Below are 21,386 nucleotides of genomic sequence, written 5' to 3'. Positions count from 1 at the left end.
TGGTCACCTGATTGAACTCAGTCTCTAACCCCCATCCCTACCCTGGCGGTCAGGTGGCTGAAAGTTCCAGCCTTCTAATGACTTGCTGGCTTTACCCAACTCCAATCCTAAAGTCATCTCAGTGCCAGCCTCGTTAACCTAACAAAGTTATTCCTGTAACTCAAGAAATTTCAAACGTTTAAAATATATATATGCGTGTGTGTGTGTGTATGTATTCATTGTTCCCAGTTCCTGGCACAGGAGATAGATATTTTCTACCATAGCATCCACGGTTCCAGGTGTAGAATAATGACTTCTTTATATATGGTTGTGTTTATATATGGTTCAGTGTTTTGTAATTAGATGAAACTAACCTTGTGTTAATTCTGACTCCTGTTTAGGTTGCTGAGTTCTTGGTTTTCTTCTGTCAGTATAAATAAACTGCCATCTCTCTTGAGTTTTGGCTCATTCTTGTGTATGTTTTTGTGGCATATTTGAGTCATTCCATTAAATATGGTGTTTTATCATCATTAATCAGGTCATATGTATCCATGATGTTTCTTCCACCTACCGAGTGCCTGTGCTTTTGGAGGAACAAGGCATCGTTAAATATTTTAAAGAGAGATTGGATCTGCCCATTGGGGATTCTGCAAGTAGTTTGCTTTCCAAGTGGAGAAATATGGCTGACAGGTACTGTGAAAGGAATTACTAATGTAATCTTTCTTAATTCTTGGCTTTGGGGGTAGGACTGAGGTCTACCTTAGAAGGTAACTATGTAGCAGTCTGCTTTCCACATGGGCATGTTTGGTTTGGGAAATATCTAAAGCTCTAGCATATTGTCAGGGTGTTTTGCTGTACTCTGAAGATTTACAGGGCCTTTGATTTTGCTCTACTTAAAGAAAACTGAATTGAAAGAACTTGGATTCCAGAATTTAAAAAAAATTTTTGGAAGCATTTTGATTTATTATTTAGTCTCTGAATATTTTAAACAGTTTAAAATGCTATAGGCTTTGTTTTGTTTTGCTTATTTTTAAGAGTTTTGGCTATGGCATTGTTGTTCTGTCCTGCAGTCATGAATTATCAGCGTCGGTATTAAAAACCCCTGATAGGTTTTCGCTTTAAGACAATCATATTAATTTCAGCAAGGTTTGTCTAATTTGATGTTGTATACAGAGGAAATCCCCATCGCCTATTTTCTTATACTAAATGTTGATGAGGCATGACTCCATAAACTCCTGGCTGTTTCACTTATCATGTAGCTGAGGTAGAGGCAGTTGGTGCAGTAGTTACAAATGTAGGCTCGGTGTTGCTGAGGAGTAGATCTTAAAAGTTCTCATCATAAGAAAAACATTTATAACTTTGTGTGGTGATGGATGTTAACTAGAATTCTTGTGGTTACCATTTTGTAATATATAAATATATTGAATTATCATGTGTGACTGGAACTAATTAATGTTATATATCACTTATATCTCAATGAAAAAAAATGTAAGCTGTGGTGTCAGGCACCATAGATTCAGACACTAGCTTCTCCTTTCACTAGATGTGTGAGTTTAGGCAGATTACTTCATCTCTCTGGGCTTGTTCTCCCATCTATATATAACTGGGGGATGCTAGTACCACGCTGTGGCAATTTTGAGAGAAAATACATTGGGCCTTAACTTCACATCAGGCACTGTTGGCTACTGATGTCTGTTACAATAATCAAATTATTTTTGGGGGGCTTCCCTGATAGCTCAGTTGGTAAACAATCCACCTGCAATGCAGGAGACCCTGGTTCGATTCCTGGGTTGGGAAGATCCGCTGGAGAAGAGATGGACTACTCCAGTATTCTTGGGCTTCCTTTGTGGCTCAGCTGGTAAAGAATCCACCTGCAGTGCGGGAGACCTGCGTTCGATCCCTGGGTTGGGAAGATATCCTGGAGAAGGGAAAGGCTACCCACTCCAGTATTCTGGCCTGGAGAATTCCATGGACTGTATAGTCCATGGGGTCGCAAAGAGTCGGACACGACTGAGTGACTTTCACTTTCACTTTCCCTGGTGGCTCAGTGGTAAAGAATCTGCCTGCAGTGCAGGAGATGCAGGAGACTAGGCTTTGATCCCTGGGTCAGAAAGATCCCCTGGAGGAGAGGAAATGGCAACCCACTCCAGTATTCTTGCTGAGAAAATCCCCTGGACGGAGGAGCCTGGTGGACTACAGTCTATAGTGTTGAAAAGAATCAGCCATGACTGAGTGACCGAGAGCATTGACTGGTCAGAAATGGGACAATTTGAGCTTCCAAACAGATAATAATTTTGATTTATCAAAACCCATGAAATGTTTTTAAATGAGCAAATTCATAAAAATATAAAACAAGTGATTTGATGGTGACAAAATCACTGACCTTTGATAGATAACTAGTAGATTGAAAGTTCTTTTGACCTTTCATTTTAAAATTTAAAAAGCGTTTTAGAATTTGTGGGGTAAGTAGAACCAGGAATGAAGTGCATTTTCTGAACTTAGGTGCTCCAGTGACTGGTGATACAGTTAAGCCCCTGTCCTCTAGAATGCTTAAGGAATCAGTCACATTGTGGGAATTTTCTGGGTACTTGGGGCTGATCCTTTTTAAGCATGAGAAACTTTAATATTTTAACTCTTTGTATTGAAACTAGTTCTAAACTGTAGTCTATGCCTCTGTGCTTTTTAAAGCCAGAGTTTGGTTTTTGTACTAGTTTCCTGTGGCTGCTGTAGCAAGTTACCACAGAATGGGTGGCTTAAACCAACAGAAATTTGTTCTCTCACAGTTGTGGAGTCTTGAAGTAGGAAATCAAGGTGTGAGCAGGGTTGGTTCCTTTTGGAGCTCTGAGGTAGAATCTGCCCCATGTGTTTCTCCTGGCCTCTGTGCGCTAGCTTCCTTGGTGTTCTTGGCTTATGGCCATGTCACTCCATTCTCTGTCTCTCTTGCCACATGTCCTTCTCCTTTGTGTCTTCTTCCTTTCTCTTTTATAAGGATGCTTGTCTTTGCAGTCAGGGCCCATTCTAATCCAGAATGATCTCATCTGGAGATCCTTAACTTAACTGCATCTGTAAAGTGTTCCCCCCCACCCAGATATGGACGCATTCGTAGGTTCTGGGGGACATATGTTTTTTTGAGCCACCATTGAGCTCAGGATTCAAGCAAAGGGAATGTTGAGCAATAGTCTCTCTGCATCATGTTGGCTGTGATGTTGGTCATAGAGGTGTGAAGTGTCCATTCTTCAGACCCCTTCCCCTCAGTCCAGCCTCTGGAGAGATGGATACAAGAAGGCAAACAGAAGTCAAAGGGGCAGCCTTGATCATGGAGGTCCAGTGCTGCTCAGAGGCCTCATACCCAGCTGATGGCTGAATGGAGAGCACAGGGGGAGGGAGGCAGTAGACTGGTGCAGGTTGAGGAGCAAAAGAGGGCACAGGGGTGTAGGCTTAGCATATCTCCCCGGACGGCAGCTGGGCTGACCAGTGGCCTCCCCTCTCCCACCCGGCTGCTGTGTGACTCCTCGTTCCCTGGGAAGACAAGCCACGAGTGAGTGGAGAGAGGGATGTGTGGAAGGAGGGACTGGCCATGCTGACTGCAGCCCTGTGTCCCTCTGGCAGTGGAGGTGTGAGAGCGGGGTGAAGCCTCAGCCAGACTGCTGTGCTCACCTGGGCCAAACTCTGGGACAGGATGCGCTCCCACCCCATCACGTCATCTTGGAATGTTGCCTTGGTACCAACTTGCTTTGTTACCTACGTCCTTTGTACAGCTGAGGTGAAGCGCAGGCAGGCAGTCTCCAGAGCGACATAAAATTAAGTGGCAAGTTAAAGGTTTAGCAGCGTTCTCTGACGTTTTTCAGTCACCTTCCTAGAAAGTCACCTCTGCTGTCAGTTTTGACTTCTTAGCTCTTCGTGTGTTTTTCTCCTTCTACCATTTCCATCATGCTTCTCTTTCACTCTTTGCAGATATAGATATAAAAGAGGAATATTCCTCATCCCAGTAACATTTTTCTAAGGTGTTTGGGGGAAGAGTTTGCTTCAGAGCCTTAAAAGACCTTCAAGCCCTGAGTGACATTTCCACATACTTAGTACCAGACCACACGTTTTTCATGTACTTTGAACAGATCTCCTGACAGAAGCAACAGTAAAGACTGTGTCTCTAATGGCAAATTGTGATTGAGCATCTTATGTAGAATGAAATTTTCTCATAAAAATGATGTAAGTGGCTTATAGTATTTTAAATAGTTCTCTCAGCACCATTCTTCAGGAATGTCATAAATAACTTGGCTTTTGTGGGTCAGCTGGGAATGTAACAATTTTTAATGTAGACATTTTGAATGCATTTTCTCATATGATGTCACCTTACAAAGTTAATATTATAGTGTCTCCTATTGACACTGAGAATGCATTTTCTTATACAGTGTCACCTTATAAGTGAATTTAAGGACAGCTCATGTTGATGAGATGGGGAGACTTTTTTATTTTTTATTTGTAATGCTTTTAACTTTTTCTTTTTCTCCTTGGATTTATGTCTGTGCTTGCTCATATAAGCCAACATTGGGCTTTCTCATGATTTTCAAATATCTTGGAGTACAGATTTTTATTCTTTGGGGGTAGGGTGCGAAATTTAAGTCAAGTACATCAAATTCAAGGCATGTCTGTTCCTCAGGTTTTAAAAAGTGCCTTGGGATAAGAACAGTGGCTGTCATTATGCTTGTGATGTGCTGTTACATGCATATAACCTTTAAGCTTGTTTTCCTTCCCAGGTATGAAAGGTTACAGAAAACATGTTCCATTGCCCTGGTTGGCAAATACACCAAGCTCAGGGACTGCTATGCCTCCGTGTTCAAAGCCCTGGAACACTCAGCCTTGGCCATCAACCACAAGTTGAATCTGATGGTGAGCCCCTGCCTGATCTTCTGCATGTTTTAGCCATTCATTGTGAAATCTTGTGTTGTACAGAGGCAGGTTGTGTTGAAGGACCCCCAAGTTCAGTGATTCACCAAGACTCAGAGGACTGAGCATACAGCTGTACTCACGAGTATCTTATTTTAGTGATAGGATACAGAGCCAAATCAGCAGAGGAGAAGGCTAGTGGGATGAAGTCTCGGGGAAACCACCTTTAAGCTTCCAAGGGTCCTCCTCCAGTGAAATCACAGAGGACATGCTTGAATCCCCCAGGAACAAGCTGTAGCAACACTGGTGAAGTGCTGACTGTCAGGGAAGCTCATTAGAGACTTGGCACCCAAGGTTTTTACTGAGGGTTGGTCACATAGGTGCCCTCTGCCTCCAGAGTGTCAAAATTCCAGACTCCCAGGAGGAAAGCGGGTGCTCTACATAAATCATATTGTTTCTTCCAACACTGCAGGCACAGTGAGCCACTCTTATCAGTTCTTGTTAATAGTGGGCGTGTGCGCATGCTCTTATCATTTCTAACTTTGCGAACTCATGGACTGTAGCCTGCCAGGCCCCTCTGTCCATGGGATATTCCAGGCAAAAATATTGGAGTGGGTTGCCATTTCCTCCTCTAGGGGATCTTACCATCCCAGGGATCAAACCTATATCTCCCGCGTCTCCTGCATTGCAGGCGAATTCTTTACTGCTAACCCAGCAGGGAAGCCTGGTTATGGCGGGCACCCTCCCCAAATCCAAGATTCCAGATGCCAGACAAGGGCCAACCTTATAAGCAGGCCTTTCCAAGGATGGCGGTCAGGCCTGCCATGTTAACTTTTTTTCTGCATGCAGGTTTAAGGCACAGTTTCTGAAATTAGGCTTTGCACATTCAGGGACGTATCTACTCCATGCTCATTTAAGTATTTTGTGTTTACTTAATAAGAAAATGGGGCTTCCCCAGTGGCTCAGCAGTAAAGAATCTGCCTGTAATGCAGGAGCTGCAGGAGATGCAGGTTCAATCCCTGGGTTGGGAAGATCTGGAGGAGGGCATGGCCACTCACTCCAATATTCTTACCTGGAGAATCCCCATGGACAGAGGAGCCTGGCGGGCTACAGTCCATGGGGTTGCAAAGAGTTGGACACAACAGAGCACATACACACACACATGCACATATGGGATAGCAGAGGCGAAGTTATATATATATAGCTTGAGTATACTCTTTGTTAGATATAGAAGTAGTCTATGCTCAGCATATAAAATTTAAGCAAAGCATAATGCAAAATCCAGAAAGTAGAAGATTCTTCTTCCCTGAAATCCTTCTCTTGCTGTACCCATCGTTCCCAGTTTGAGGCATATCTTTCCAGACTTTTCTCTCTATATATAAATGTGTATATTTAATGATATTCTCTCTGGGTATATCACAATTTAGGAAGGCTTTATTATCTTGATTTAAATGGTAAAACCTTTATATAATGAACCAAAAGATACACTTACATGTTCAAGAAATTGAGTAATTTCCAGCTTAGGACCTATCTGATTTTCTCTCATCTCTTTGTAGCTTCTTTCTCTAAACACTTATTGTTTTTGACTTTCAAAGGAATTGTTCCCTTCCTATTCTTCCTATTCATTCAGCTTCCCCAGGCCCTCATAGAAAAAAGAAAGCAATAATAGAAAATCTGTTATAATACAAATTTTATAAAGTAAAATTTTGTATCTTAAGATATATTCAGATAGTAATTTGTATAACATAAATACTAAAATAACAGATATATAGGGACTGTTATGTACACAGGAATTGTCATAACTGTTTTTCTTGTAATAGAATTCATTGACGGTGGCCTCTACTTAAAGTCTTGTTTGAATCATGGGCTTGTGCTATGTTTATCCTGCCTGACTTTTGCGGCAGTTTCCCAACTGGTTTTCAGTCTTCCCTCCATTTCCCTCACTGAATTTTTATAAAATCACTCTCTTTTCCTTCAGACCTTTCAGTCACTTCAAGTGTTCTGTCGCCGCATGGAACTTCTTTTGGTGTCACCAGAGTGGTCACCACGTCCTGTCTTTTGTCTGGAGTTTCACACAAGCTGTTCTTTCACCACCACCCCTCTCTACCCCTCTACCCCCACCGACCCTGCATCCCTTCCCACCTGCCTCCCAACTACACACACACACACACACACACACACACACACACACACACACACACACACACACACACACACTCTCAGCTTGCATCTGCTCCAGGACTTAGCTTCTTGGACATCCCCTCCCCCAAAAGCTTCCATGAAGGTGTTCCTTCCCTTCTTCTCTCCAGCTCACCTCTAGCTCCGGTGTGAGTCCTGCTTTCTTCCGCAGCGTTCTCTTCTTTGCCCATAGTAACTCTTATCTCCCTGTGCTGTGGGTGCCTATTTAAATATCTGGTTTTGAAATCTTCCTAAAAGACTGTAAGAGCCACAAGACTTCTATGCTAAGTGACCAGTACAGTGTTTGCATAAGTAGTTATTGAATAATTGTGTGTTAGATGGTTCTAGTATTTTCCAGTTTTTATTTTTCTGAAATCTTTAAATTTGTTGGATGTTTTTAGTACATAGATTCCATTGATCTGGAGCAGACTACTGAAACTGAGGACCCTGTGAAATTCCATGAAGCTTGGCAGAAGCTCTGCAAAGCTGAGTAAGTACCAAGTACTTTCCATGCCAGTTAGGAGAATGCCACTGTGATTTTTCCATAATGATTCAACTTACCCCAATTACTGACTTTTGTGCATTTGAAAGATAGTTTGGAGTACTTGTGATTCTGGGTGCTTGTGCTGCATTCACATTGCATTTACTTTGAAACTTGCCATGTTAGTATTAGTAGCGCATGCAATGGGGATGGTTTTATTCTGGATAAACACTCTCATTTGCAAACATGAGAGCTCAAGAGAAAACTGGAAGGTCATGTTACCCTTCATGGCACAAAACAATGCTACCCCCAAGAGTTATATTGATTACTTAAAAATAAAACCTTGAATCAAAAGATGTGGAAAAGAAAACAAAACCAAGAGGAGGGAAGATTGTCATTCTTGCATTGTAACTTTGTATATGTAAGGTCTGTCTCTATATTTTTCCATAGCATCAACTCACTTTCTCCTCCCCAGAATAAGACCACCTTCACTGCACGTGCCACTAACACTAACATGGCATGTTTCAAAGTAAATTGGTGAAATAGACCTTAGATTTTGATTACTAATTAAGTTGTAGCACAGCAAAATTTCCTGGCTAGGAGCCACTTTAGAGACTTGAAGACACTGAAAGGTCTGAAGGAACAGAGAGTGATTTTAAGAATCACTCTGGCTCAGTGAAGGAAATGGAGGGAAGTTTTTACCATATTGATGGGAAAGTGAGTTGATGCTACAGAAAGATGCAGAGACAGACTTTCCATGTACAAAGTTACAGTGCAAGAATGACAATCTTCCCTCCTCTCTTGGTTTTGTTTTCTTTTCCACATCTTTTGATTCAAGGTTTTATTTTGTAAGTAATCAATGTAACTCTTGGGGGTGGCATTGTATTGTGAGGGTAACATTACCCTCCAGTTTTCTCTTAAATTGTTATGTTTTCAAATGAGAGTGTTTATCCAGAAAGTCTCTAAAGTGGCTCCTCGCCAGGAAATTTTCCTGTGCCACAACTTGATTAGCAATCAAAAGATCTATTTCACCAGTTTAACTCTATCTGATTATGTAAGAGGTCTTAAAACATTTTTATAACAGTACTATTAAAAGAACCTTAACCTATTTTTCTTCAGATAATTCTTTCAGTGGCATTTTTAACTGAATTGAGTCTCTTAGTTATATGGTCATGTGCTGCAGAGACCTATCTGGAAATATATATCAAGGTCAATTGTAAGAAATTGTCGCAACTGCTTTATAACATTGGGAGGATTTCAAGAAGAAAGTTCAGGATGTGAAATTATGTAATCAATTATGAAAGTAGACTCCAAGCGTATTCTCTAGCAGTTGTGCCAGATGTTGAATTTGGTTTCAATAAGCATGATCTGAAAACAAGAATTTCACAAATAAAAATAATGTCAAATTTCCCCTCCTCTTGTGTTGATTGCAGTGGTGTTCTTGTGCCAGGAGGCTTTGGAATCAGAGGAACGTTGGGAAAACTCCAGGCAATTTCTTGGGCACGGTCAAGGAAGATTCCTTTTCTGGGTAAAACTGATGTTTATGAATCCTGAGTATGAGTTTTTTTAGATTTTTGATACCTAGTTCGGATAACATGTAATAGGGTTTGTTAATGTGAAAAGTGTGATTTTGAATTTCAACATTTAGATGCCAAATAGTTTGCTACAGGGTCTGGAAACTATATTCTACAAGCCCTACCTGGCTCACAGCGTTTTTGTAAATAAAGTTTTATTGGAATACAGCCACACAGATTTGTTTACATATTGTCTGTGGCTGTTTTTCCAATGCAGTGGTAGAGATTGAGACCCTACAGCATGCAAAGCCTAAAATTTTTACTCTCTGGCCCTTTACCAAAAAAATTTGTCAACCTACAAGAACTTACCACTGGTCTGGTTGTATAGCAAGAGGCTGGGAAGAACCTGTGTTCAAACCTGCCCTTACCTTTTCCGATTCCCACCTGATTATATGTTTTGCCACTTCAAGCAGAGAACATCTCAATAGGATGCCACAGTGTTATTTCTAATCAGAAAAAAAGCTTAAATTGAAATGTATATATTCCTTCTAGAAAAGATAATACAGAAAAATCATCTAACATTACAGAGACAGCTCTGTTAAGAATCAGAGCTGGGTGTTTTCAATGCTTTTGTTGAAATTGCAAAGCATGGCTTCCTTAGCAATGAAACTGGATGTAATAGAACATTGATGGGATAACAAGCAGCTCTGCGACTGGGGGTCCAGAAGGAAGAGGGAGTGGGGAGAGGCTATGTTTCATGCTGTGCTTGCCTGGGCTGCTGGGTTTATGAACTGAGTGGACCGGCTTTGGTACCGTTTACTTAATATCAACAGGTTCATTTCCCCCACTTGCCTGTTCTTTGATTAACTTCCTAGACACTCTCCACTAGGGATCCATTTTCAAAAGAGAAGCTAGGAGTAGTTTACCTTGGTACCTTGCTTTGTTTTATCCATCTAAGCTCACCTGGGCCACTGTTTTCTTTTGAAGTAATCTTGTTTAGTTTCTGTCTGAACATGATTAGCATTCTTCAGATAATTTTCACTGTACAGAATAGTTTGCAGCTCTTTAGCTTTCTCTTTAACACACTGTCTGTATGTCCTAGCTTTGTGGGACTTTCTGAAGTCCCTCCAAAGCACTCAGCTGTTTCACCCTTATTGACTTTTGTTCTGGCGTGCTTGGTATATTGATTGCTCTCTCCTTTGAGTCCCTGTGTATCTTGGATATATCTGTAAAAGCATCTGGAATGCTCCTTGACATTTGTTTATTGGAGAATATTGGTGGGCCACAGTGAATGTGGGGATGGGCAAGGGGTGCATCCCTGTGGCAACAGGCCCGGGCCTCTGCAGGTCCCTTTCTTTTCTCATTGAGCTTTCTGCTCAGTTCCATTTGGCTTCTCCATCATGCTCCAGCCTGCAGTGGAGGTACCAGCTCGCCCAGCTGCTGCTGCTTCCTTGCAGTGAAAGTTCGGCCTCTTCTGGGCTCAGCAGCTGGGCACAGACCTCCCACTCCCCTGCCTGCCTGTGGGCGCTCCTTGGAGCCCAGCCGGCTGCCAGGCAGGGGCTGCCTGCAAACAGAGCCCACATTTAAGGCCATGGAACTATCTAGAGAAGAGAGAGTGTGAAGACTCAGCCCACAGAGACTCCCTCGTGAATTGAGGTGTTGTTAGACATTCTCTGAAGGAGTTGGGTGCTCTGGGGCAGCCCTGCAGGCCACACGTGCGCCTCAATCTAGAGACACATTTGGAGGTAGGCAGATTGGCCTTTTGGACCTTGCCTTCTGCCCTTTTCCAACTTCGCATTTATTTATTCCTACTTCAGTTTGGGTCGTCCAAACCCCTTCCCTGCCCCTGCCACGCCTGTTCTGAGGGCAGAAGCTTCAGCAGCAAACTTACTCTCTTGCAGCCTGCATTCTAGATGGAGAAGATAGCAAACAAATGAACAGAAAATATGACACAGTACAAAATAGTTTCATTTGTTTTGTATATGTGCTTTTTAAAATAGGAGTTTGCCTTGGGATGCAGCTGGCGGTGATAGAGTTTGCGAGAAACTGCCTTAACTTGAAAGGTAAGTCTGAGAGTTTCTAAATACCTCTTAGTGAAAAGCACTCTTATTACTTAAAGACTTTTTCAGCTACATAATGGTGAGTTACTGAACTCATTTCTTTATCTTCAGATGCTGATTCCACAGAATTTGAGCCAAATGCCCATATTCCTGTGGTAAGTGGATTGTTTATCTTTTTGGGTTGGGTCATTATTTTGTTTCTGGCTCTAGCCTATGCTCATAAGGGGCTATTATTATTATTTTTTCATTATGACATCAGGACATTTTAATTATATATGATTTTGCTTATTCTTATTACTCTATTGTTATTAGTTTATATCAAACCACTTTATTCTCCATCGTCCATTTTGTCAGCTGTGTCTTGCAGGAAGAAACGGTCCTAGACTGGTTTCTCTGCAGTAGTTTTCAAGCTGAACATTCAGGAAAAGGTTGAGTTGACTTTGACAACAGTTTATCAGAGCTGATGTAAACACACAGGCTGTCCTGTCTCTAGACCCATCCTTGTCTGTTCTTTTGCTGCTCCTCAGCTTATCAGTTCCTTTTCCCATAAAATAGTCCAAGGATTTGGCCAGGAGCGAAGGCTGCTGTGTTCTGTCACCTGCCACCCTGCTAACTCATCCCACGGCATCCCTGTCCCTCCATACTTGGAGTTTTAGAGTTGGACAGTCTGAATGACATTCCCTACACCTGAGATCTCTCCTGTCCTGCCGCCTCCCTACCCCTGGAATCTCAAAACCAGTGAAGAATTTAATTACAAAAGTAAACCCCCCAAAAAAAAAAAAGTAAACCCAATCTGATTACTGATGACTTCCTGTTCATCCTGGGAAGCCTTTCCTGACCTCTGCCTTCTATGCCTTATACCACCTCTATACACCTCGTCATTGTGATTTGTTTTTTATTAACAGTTTTATTGAGATATAATTCACATACCATAAAATGTAGCCATTGAAAGTATGTAATGCAATGACTCAGCACATTCAGATTTCTATAATCATCACCACAGTCAATTTTGGACCATTTTGATTACTCTAAAAAGAAATCCCACACCCTTTGCTGACATCCCCAAGCCGCCTATGCTTCCAGCTCTGGGCAGCCATTCATCTGTTTTCTGTCTCTATGTATTTGCCTATTCTGGCCATTTCATATACAGTTGACCTTTGAATAATGCAGGGGTTAGGTGTGACTCTCTGTGCAGTCAAGTATCTGTCTATAACTGCTAATCACCTCTCCATATATGCGTTCCTCCATATCTGCAGATTCAACCAACCATGGATCATGTAGTACTGTAGTATTTACTATGAAAAGAAAGGCTTGTTTAAGTGGACCTGTACATCTCAGACCTGTGTTGATCAACCGCAAATGAAATCATACTGTATGTGGCCTTTTGTGACTGGCTTTTTTCATTTAGCATAATGTTGTCAAGGTCTGTCTATGTTGTAGTGTCTATCAGTACTTTGCTTCTTTTTATTGCCAAATAATATTTAATTATATGGCTAGATTACATTTTATTTATCCGTTCATACTTTGATGGACATTTGTTTCCACCTTTTGGCTACTGTGAATAATGCTGCTGTGAACATTTGTTTACAAGTTTCTGTGTGAACATATTTTTTCATTTTACTTGGGTCTATACTTAGGAGGGGAGTTGTGGGTCATATAGTGACTGTATGTTTAATTTTTTGAGGAACTGTCAGACTGTTTTCTAAAGTGGTTGCAGCATCCTGCCAGCAGTGTATGAGGGTTCCAATTTCTTCATATCCTCAACACTTGTTGTTATCTTTTTTGTTACAGTTGACTTTTTTTTTTTAACTTCAGTTTATTTTTCTAGAGAAAACAGTGGTTCTTATACTTTAGTTTGCATTAGAAACCCTTGAGGAAACTTCCCCCCTTTCTATGTTAATTTACTCAGCACATATTAACTGCAAACATACGGTGATCCACATGTATTCTTTCCTTGGGAAATGATTACAGTTGACTCTTGAACAACATGCATTTGAGCTGCACAGGTTCACATATACATGGATTTTTTTCTTTTAATTAATTTATTTTTTATTGAAGGATAATTGCTTTACAGAATTTTGCTGTTTTCTGTCAAACCTCACTATGAATCAGCCATAGGTATACACATATCCCCTCCCTCTTGAACCTCCCTCCTTTCTCCCTCCCCATCCCACCCCTCTAGGTTGATACAGAGCCCCTGTTTGAGTTTCCTGAGCCAGACAGCAAATTCCTGTTGGCTATCTATTTTACATATGGTAATGTAAGTTTCCACGTTACTCTCTCCATACATCTCACCCTCTCCTCCCCTCTCCCCATGTCCATAAGTCTGTTCTCCATTTCTGTTTCTCCACTGTTGCCCTGTAAATAAATTCTTCAGTACCATTTTTCTGGGTTCCATATATATGTGTTAGAATATGGTATTTATCTTTCTCTTTCTGACTCACTTCACTCTGTATAATAGGTTCTAAGTTCATCCACCTCATTGTGTATGTGTGTGTGTGTTAGTTGCTCAGTCGTGTCCGACTGTTTGCCACCCCACGGACTGTCGCTCACCAGACTACTCTATCCATGGAATTCTCCAGGCAAGAATACTGGACTGGATTGTCATTCCCTTCTCCAGAGGAACTTCCCAACCCAGGGATCGAACCCTGGTCTCCTGCATCGCAGGCAGATTCTTTACTGTTTGAGCTATGGGAAGTCTGTGGATTTATCCACCTCATTAGAACTGACTCAAATGCGTTCCTTTTTATGGCTGTGTAATATTCCGTTGTGTATATAGACCACAAATTCTTTATCCATACATCTGTCGATGGACATCTAGGTTGCTTCCATGTTCTAGCTATTGTAAATAGTGCTGCAATGAACAATGGGATACACGTGTCTTTTTCAATTTTGGTGGTTTGTTTTTTTTTCAATAAATATATACTACAGTACTACACTGTTGACAATAGGTTGAATTTGTGGGTGTGAAACTGTGGATATGGAGGGCCAACTGTAAAGTTATATTCAAATTTTTGACTACTTGAGAGGTCAGTACCCCTAAACCCTGTGTTGTTCAAGTGTCAGTTGTATAGCCATTCTAGTGGGAGTGAAGTTGTAGTTCACTGTGGCTTTGATTCACATTACCTTGATGTCTAAGGTTGTTAAACATCTTTTCGTATGCTTATTGGACACTTGTATATCATGTTTGGAGAACGGTCTATTCAGATCCTTTGCCTACTGTAAATTGCGTTATTTGTCATCTTATTAAGTTGGAAGTATTTTTTAATATATTCTAGATACAAGTTCCTTATTAGATATATTATTGACATTTGGGGCCAGATAGTTGTCCTGTTCATTGTAGGATGTTCAGTAGCATCCCTGGCCTCTACCCACTAGATATCTGTCGTATTTTCCTCCCAACCCCCAACTGTGACACTAAAAATACCTCCAGACATTGTAGAACATACCCTGGGGACACAGGCAAAATAGTCTCCTTTGAGAAGCACTGATTTAGAAAAATCTAGTATTTTTTTGGTAACTTTTTATTTTATATGGGGTATAGCCGATTAATGGTGGTGTGATAGTTTCAGGTGAACAGCAAAGGGACTCAGCCATACATATACATGTATCCATTCTCCCCCAAACTCCCCTCCCATCCAGGCTGCCATATGACATTGAGCAGAGTTCCATGTGCTATGCAGTAGGTCCTTGTTGGTTATCCATTTTAAATATAGCAGTGTGAACATGTCCATCCCAAACTCCCTAATTATCCTTTCTCCCTGACTTCTCCCCCAATAACCGTAAGTTTGTTCTGTAAGTCTGTGAGTTTGTTCCTGTTTTGTAAGTAAGTTCATTTGTATCATTTCTTTTTAGATTTCGCATATAAGGGATAGCATACGATAGAGAAATCTAGTTCTTTTCCTCTCCCCTCAGTACAGTCTCTTCCTTTCCTTATGGCACCCATTAATTCTTTTTCTTTAAAGAGTTATCTTTCCATTTAAAAAAAATACAAGTAAACCCATATATTTGTAAGCCCCTCCCTTTCTTAGATAAATGACAGCAGACTCTGCATATTTTTTCTGCCTTGCTTTTTTTCACTCAACATTCTCTGCTGGAGTGGAGATCACTGTGGAAGGATATAGAGCTATTCTCCACTCATTTTTATAGCTTGCAATTCAGACTATAATGAACCATAACTTCCCAGCCAGATGGTACTTTTAAGTCTTATGCTCAGAAGACTTAATACAAGTGAAGAGTTCCTTATAAGGCTTTAATAGAAACATATTTCCTGACTAATGGCTGAAATGGCTGTGCCAGGCAAACATTGGGATTTCTTCTCTTAGAGAATACTTTGGGGTAGGAACTGACTTTACCAGTAGGTGCCACTGTTAGACAGCTTTGGCAAGGTTTATTCCTTGACTATCCTTTACTGTGTGTGTGTATTTTTAAAACATTTATACACAGGATAAAAAAGTAAAGCCCTAAAGAAAAGGTATAAAACTGCCTTTTACATGACCTTACCTCACCTCAGTTCCCTTACCCAGAGGTGACTACCTTCATCCATTTCTTTTGTTATTCTGCTAAAGATTGTGTGTGTGTGTATATACAAACGCCTACCTGCTCACATATATGGATATATGTTCCTTTAAAAATACATATGCTGGCATGCCTAAGACATCATTCCCCTTGCATTGTACTCATCACTCCACTTCAGTGCACAGAGATCTTCCAAATGCTTGCCTTGCTGTTAATATATGCATCATTCTTTATTTAAACAGTCTCATATTGATTAATATTTAGGTTGTGTCCATTATTTGCTGCTTTAAATCATGCTGCAAATTAGTATCTGTACATATGTCCTTGTAGCCACACATGCACACTTCTATAGGATGAATTCTTAGAAGAGGAATTGAGAAGTTGGAGGAAATGTACATTTTACATTTTGATAGCTTCTATACTCATAAGTGAGATGAGAACAATAAAACCTAATTGCTACTGAACATCTTTATGGCCTACAATCAGTTTGTTGGAGAAAAATAGCCTTAAGAGCCAGCATTTGTGAGGATGGGGAGAAGCCTTATTAAAGAAAAAGGCTAAGGTAATAGAATCACCAGGCAGCAAACACCAGGAAGCCTCAGGAATCTCTTAAACTTGAGCAAATAACAGTGACTTACAGAGGGTAATAGCCATTCTGGCCCTTCTCACTAAAAAAGTAAATAATTTGGAAACCAGGAGCCTCCTTTAGGATATGTTTGCAGCTGAAATCTGTTTCATGGGTGTGGGGGAGAAAAAGTAATCTTCCCTCTACCTTTCTAGGTTCTTGGTTGAGAGTCCTGTAACAAAAGGCAGATTAACAGGGAAAAAAAAAAACAAGCAGAAGTTTAATAACATGGATACCTCCAGTATAGTCAGGAAACCCTGAGTAACTCCCCAGAATGCCCCAAGCCACCATCTTAAATACCATCTCCAGCTAAAGAGTAAAGAAGATTGTTGGGGGTGGGGGTATTTGTGGGAGGTTTTCAAGGTAAAGCACAGTAAACAAGGGTAAGGTTGTCATGAAGATTTAAGTCCATGCCTTCTCCATTGTTAACAGTTTCTAGAGATTTAGAGTTATCTTTCTCTTCCTGGTACAGTGAGGGAGTGAAAGTGAAAGTGAAGTCGCTCAGTTGTGTCCGACTCTTTGCGACCCCACAGACTGACTGTAGCCTACCAGACTCCTCCATCCATGGGATTTTCCAGGCAAGAATACTGGAATGGGTTGCCATTTCCTTACAAATGGAGAGTGAAAGTCGCTCAGTCCTGTCCCACTCTTTGCCACCCCAGGGACTACAATCCATGAAATTCTCCAGGCCAGAATACTGGAGTGGGTAGCCTTTCCCTTCTCCAGGGGATCTTCCCAACCCAGGGATCGAATCCAGGTCTCCCACATTGCAGGCAGACTCTTTACCAGCTGAGCCACAAGGAAAGCCCTTACAAATGGAGGTTTCCTTTATAAATGCAAATGTCTCTGACAAAAGGGTAACTTCAACTCTGTTTTTATTTTTATTTTTAATGTTATTTGGTTTGGTTTTTGCTTCAGGGCATGTGGGATGTGGGATGTTAGTTCCCTGCAGTGGAAGCGCAGTCTTAATCACTGGACTGCCAGGGAAGTTCCCACTAGGTTGTTAGAGCATCTCTTCTGTATGCTGTTTCTTAAAAAGAATCAGCCCACTATAATCTTTATGCCAAAGAGACATTTTTTTTGTTTGTTTGTTTTTTTTTTTCAAAGAGACATATTTTGAAGTGGCAAATTCTGCTCCCCCTCATGGGCCATTGTGACCCTCCTTTGGCGTGCATGATTAGTCTTGTGGTTGCTTACTAAATCAGCAGACACTAGCATACAGGATATCTAAGAAGAGGTGTCTCTTATACACATCAAATGAGAAATGGTTTCCTAAGAATGAAGGTGGACTCTGAGTCTGGAAGTCCCAGGAGAGAATGAGTAAAATTTGTTTCATTGTGTCATTCCTCTGCTTAATCCACATGGTGAAATAGAAGGCTCTGGGACTTTGCAGAATATTTAGGTTCTATAGCAAGTCTGACTTGTTGTTGTTGAGTTGCTCAGTCATGTCCGACTCTTTGTGACCCCATGGACTGCAGCACACCAAGATTCCCTGTCCTTCACTATCTCCCGGAGTTTGCTCAAACTCATGTCTATTGAGTCGGTGATGCCATCCAACCATCTCATCCTCTGTCACCCCCTTCTCTTCCTGTCTTCAATCTTTCCCAGCATCAGGGTCTTTTTCCAGTGAGTTGGCTCTTCACATAAGGTGGCCAAGGTATTGAAGCTTCAACTTCAGCATCAGGCATTCCAATGAATATTCAGGGTTGATTTCTTTTAGGATTGACTGGTTTGATCTCCTTGCTATCCAAGGAACTCTCAAGAGTCTTCTCCAGCACCACAGTTTGAAGTCATCAATTCTTCGGCAATCAGCCTTCTTTATGGTCCAACTCTCACATCTGCACATGACTACTGGAAAAACCATATCTTTGACTATAACAGACCTTTGTAGGCAAAGTAATGTCTCTGTTTTTTAATACTCTATTTAGGTTTGTTATTGCTTTTCTTCCAAGTAGCTTCACCTGCCTTCTAGATGATGTGTACCAGGAAAATAGCTGTAGCTGATTTGTATTCTGACTCTGTCTCAATCACATGGCTGCTGCTGACACCCTTGACTTTGAATTTGCCTTCAGATCTCTCCAGTTCATGTAGAAGATAGCTTGTGGCATTTTAGAGTTTTTATTTAGAATATTTTTGACTTTTGAGATATATATAGGAAGAATGATCTCAATCTGATGTTTAGGGATGTGGATATGCATACTTTTTAGCATTTCTTTTCTATTTATTAAAAATAGTAACTTTAAACATTTGAATTTACATTAGATATGGAAAGAGAATCTGGAAACAGAATCCACATTCAAACACATCAACACAGACTTGTGTCAACTAAAAGAAAATTCAGGAGATTTCAAATAAGAGTTTCTTTGGAATCTTAAGAATTGCAGTTCAGGGGAATTCCCTGCCAATGGTTAGGACTCCACACTTCCACTGCTGGGGGCCTGGGTTCCATCCTTTGTTGGGGAACTCAGATTCCACAAGTTGTGTGGTGTAGCCAAAAAAAAATTCCAATTTGGGAGACACAGATTTGGGTAACCCTAAAAATGTGTTATGAGGAAGAGAAAGAGTCAGGGCTTATAAAGACAAAAAACCAAGATGTTAAAAGTTGCCTGGTAAGAATTGTGATGGCCTCTGATGTGAGTCAGAGAATATTTGCCCTTGAGGAATCATGAGTTGTTTTAGAGCAGGGGTCCAATAAGTTCTGGCAGATGTTCTGAAGCTGAATCCAGCCTTTGTACCCCAACAATGAATTAAATCTTAGAGACAGAGTTTTGGGCAAAGTAGAAAAGAATAGCTTTATTGCTTTGCCATGCAAAAGGGGCCACAGTGGGCGGATGCCCTCAAAACTATGTTCTGATCTAGAGGGAGTAGTGAGGAGTTTTACAGTAATGGTTCAAAGAGGGCGTGGTCAGCTCGTGGGCAGTCTTCTGATTGGTGGTGAGGTAAGTGGAAGTCGGCATCATCAGCCTTCTGGTTCCATCAGGTCTGGGGTCTAGTGCTTGTGAGCAGCACTCAGTTAACTTCTCCCACTTGGTGGGGGTTTCAGTATCTGTAAAACAGCTCAAATATATTGTTCTGTGTATCCCTGGAGGGGGGACCAGGACCCTGCCCAAGGCTGCACTATTGTTTCTTTTGACTCTTTCTCAGATCGAGGGCAGGAGGAGAAGGAGACGACAGAGGATGAGATGGTTGGATGGCATCACCGATTCAATGGACATGGGTTTGGGTGGACGCTGGGAGTTGGTGATGGACAGGGAGGCCTGGTGTGCTGCGATTCATGGGGTCGCAAAGAGTTGGACACGACTGAGTGACTGAACTGAAATGAACTGAATCCCTTTTCCTGCATCCCCTCCCTTCCCTAATTAGCATCTGTTTGAAACTGCTCACTGGAACTCAGGGAAGGTCATGGAGACTGAATGAAGCCTACTTCCTGTAATCAAGAAAGGGAACACAGGAAAGGAGCCCCAAAGGGTCCTGTTCAGTATCAGTTCTGATGACTTCATCAGGTCAAAAGGTCAGATTCCATCCAAGCTGACATGTGCATAAGTCATACTTCCTTAATGGCCTCCTAGCTCCATTTTAGAGAGTTCTCTTTGCAGTACTAACTCCATTTTGATTTTCCTTTCACACATGTACACTTGGATGGTGGTCTTGGTGAGGAAAAGTGAGAAATGTGAATCATTTTAAGCAGATGCAAATGGAGACTTGAGATTGTGGCATTTGATATTATTTCAGTTTTATCATTGATTTGACTTCTTTTACTCCTTTTTGATCCAAGGATTTTCAAAGTCAAAATTAATTTTATATCCGACACAGTGGATTTGTGATAGACACATATAATAAAAAAATGGATTCAGGTGTGTTATATATTAAGCATAAATGACGCGTAACATTTTCCTACCTTTAGTTGTAGCCCTGTTTGAATTATTTTCTACTTTCATTTATTTTTCAACAATTTCATATGGAAAGCAAATTAGGAGGGTTAAAAAACCCAGACAGTCACTTAGAGTAACCTTCCAGGCAACTTTTATAACTTTGAAGACTGCTTTAATTTCAAACATTATAATGAGCATCTCCCAGCTAACAAAGCAATCCTAAAGAAGTCATTTGGATCTTAGTTTGGGCTAAAGAGGTTTTTTCCCCATAAAAGTAGCTGTCAGGAAGACAGCTATACTATGAGTTAAATGTTTTTTTATGGACCAGTCTGGGAGTCTAATAGTCATTTAATCCTGTCTCTGTGGGGACTGTAGGTTCAGAGTTGATATCAGGCTGTTGGTTGGCTCTAGTAACTATTTTCGATCTGGGAAAGAAAATTCTTCCAGGCTTGATGGCTGCTGCCTAATGGCTAAGGCTTCTTGGGAGTAAGCCCGCATTAGTGAATCAACAAGGGTAGTCTGTAATTTTAACAATAACCAAATGACTAAATGAGTACTTCAAAGCTAATGCATTTTAAAGCTTTTGTACCTTTAGCTCAATGGGAAATGCCTTGGGAATAGATATTTCAACAACTTGAAAGATATATATATATATATATATTTGCAGTAGAAATAACTGGATTCTAGTGAAAAGAGATTATTAAGAAGAAAAAAAACTCACTGTGCATTTGGAGCTCATCCACTTAAGTACCATCCTAAATATAGTGCATTACAAATGAGCAGCTGCCACAACCCTGCTTGCAGTTTAGCTGGAGACATAAGACATAAACCTGTGAAATGTAGAAACAAATGTGTGGACAGAATGTGAGTACAACCTCAGTGCTACGAGCCCTGACAACCAGGACTTCTGCCATGAGAGAGTGTGCTGGATCTGTGTCATCGTTGACGGCAGCCACTAGCCACACCGGGCTATGGAGCATTTGAAATTTAGCTAGAGTGGCCAAGGAACTGAATTTTAAATTTTGTTTAATTTTAATTGATTTAAATGTCAATAGCCACTTAATCTAGTGGCCACGGTATTGCACAGCACAGGTAGGCCTTGAATACTTAAGAATTCAGGGTTTGCGGGGGAAATACTGTGGGTTAAAGTAAGAAGGGAAGATTGTCAAATGCTGGGAGACTTCACTGAAAGGAGGAGAGGCATATGTAGGCTGGAATATCTAAGATCTGGCCATAAAATAGTGTGAGCAAAACACATTGCTCCTGTAGGGAAGT

The 21,386-nt window shown here is 41.0% G+C and overlaps 1 protein-coding gene across 5 annotated transcripts in view; it reads left to right on the top strand.

The window, feature by feature from the left end:
• CTPS2 (CTP synthase 2) overlaps positions 1 to 21,386 on the top strand; it is a 110,027-nt gene that overhangs the window by 28,755 nt on the left and 59,886 nt on the right. For all 5 annotated transcript variants that reach the window (XR_006267449.1, XM_043458481.1, XM_043458479.1 and 2 more), the window contains exons 8-13: positions 518 to 669; positions 4,734 to 4,866; positions 7,443 to 7,531; positions 8,956 to 9,050; positions 11,037 to 11,099; positions 11,208 to 11,251. Coding sequence is in view for 4 of the 5 variants with exons in the window: in XM_043458481.1 (XP_043314416.1) it covers positions 518 to 669; positions 4,734 to 4,866; positions 7,443 to 7,531; positions 8,956 to 9,050; positions 11,037 to 11,099; positions 11,208 to 11,251 (576 nt within the window). In the remaining variant the exon portion in view is untranslated. The remainder of the gene's footprint in view (positions 1 to 517; positions 670 to 4,733; positions 4,867 to 7,442; positions 7,532 to 8,955; positions 9,051 to 11,036; positions 11,100 to 11,207; positions 11,252 to 21,386) is intronic.

This window comes from Cervus canadensis, chromosome X (assembly GCF_019320065.1).
Source record: "Cervus canadensis isolate Bull #8, Minnesota chromosome X, ASM1932006v1, whole genome shotgun sequence".
In the NCBI taxonomy this organism is placed as follows: Eukaryota; Metazoa; Chordata; class Mammalia; order Artiodactyla; family Cervidae; genus Cervus; species Cervus canadensis.
This window is presented reverse-complemented; position numbering and strand designations above follow the sequence as displayed.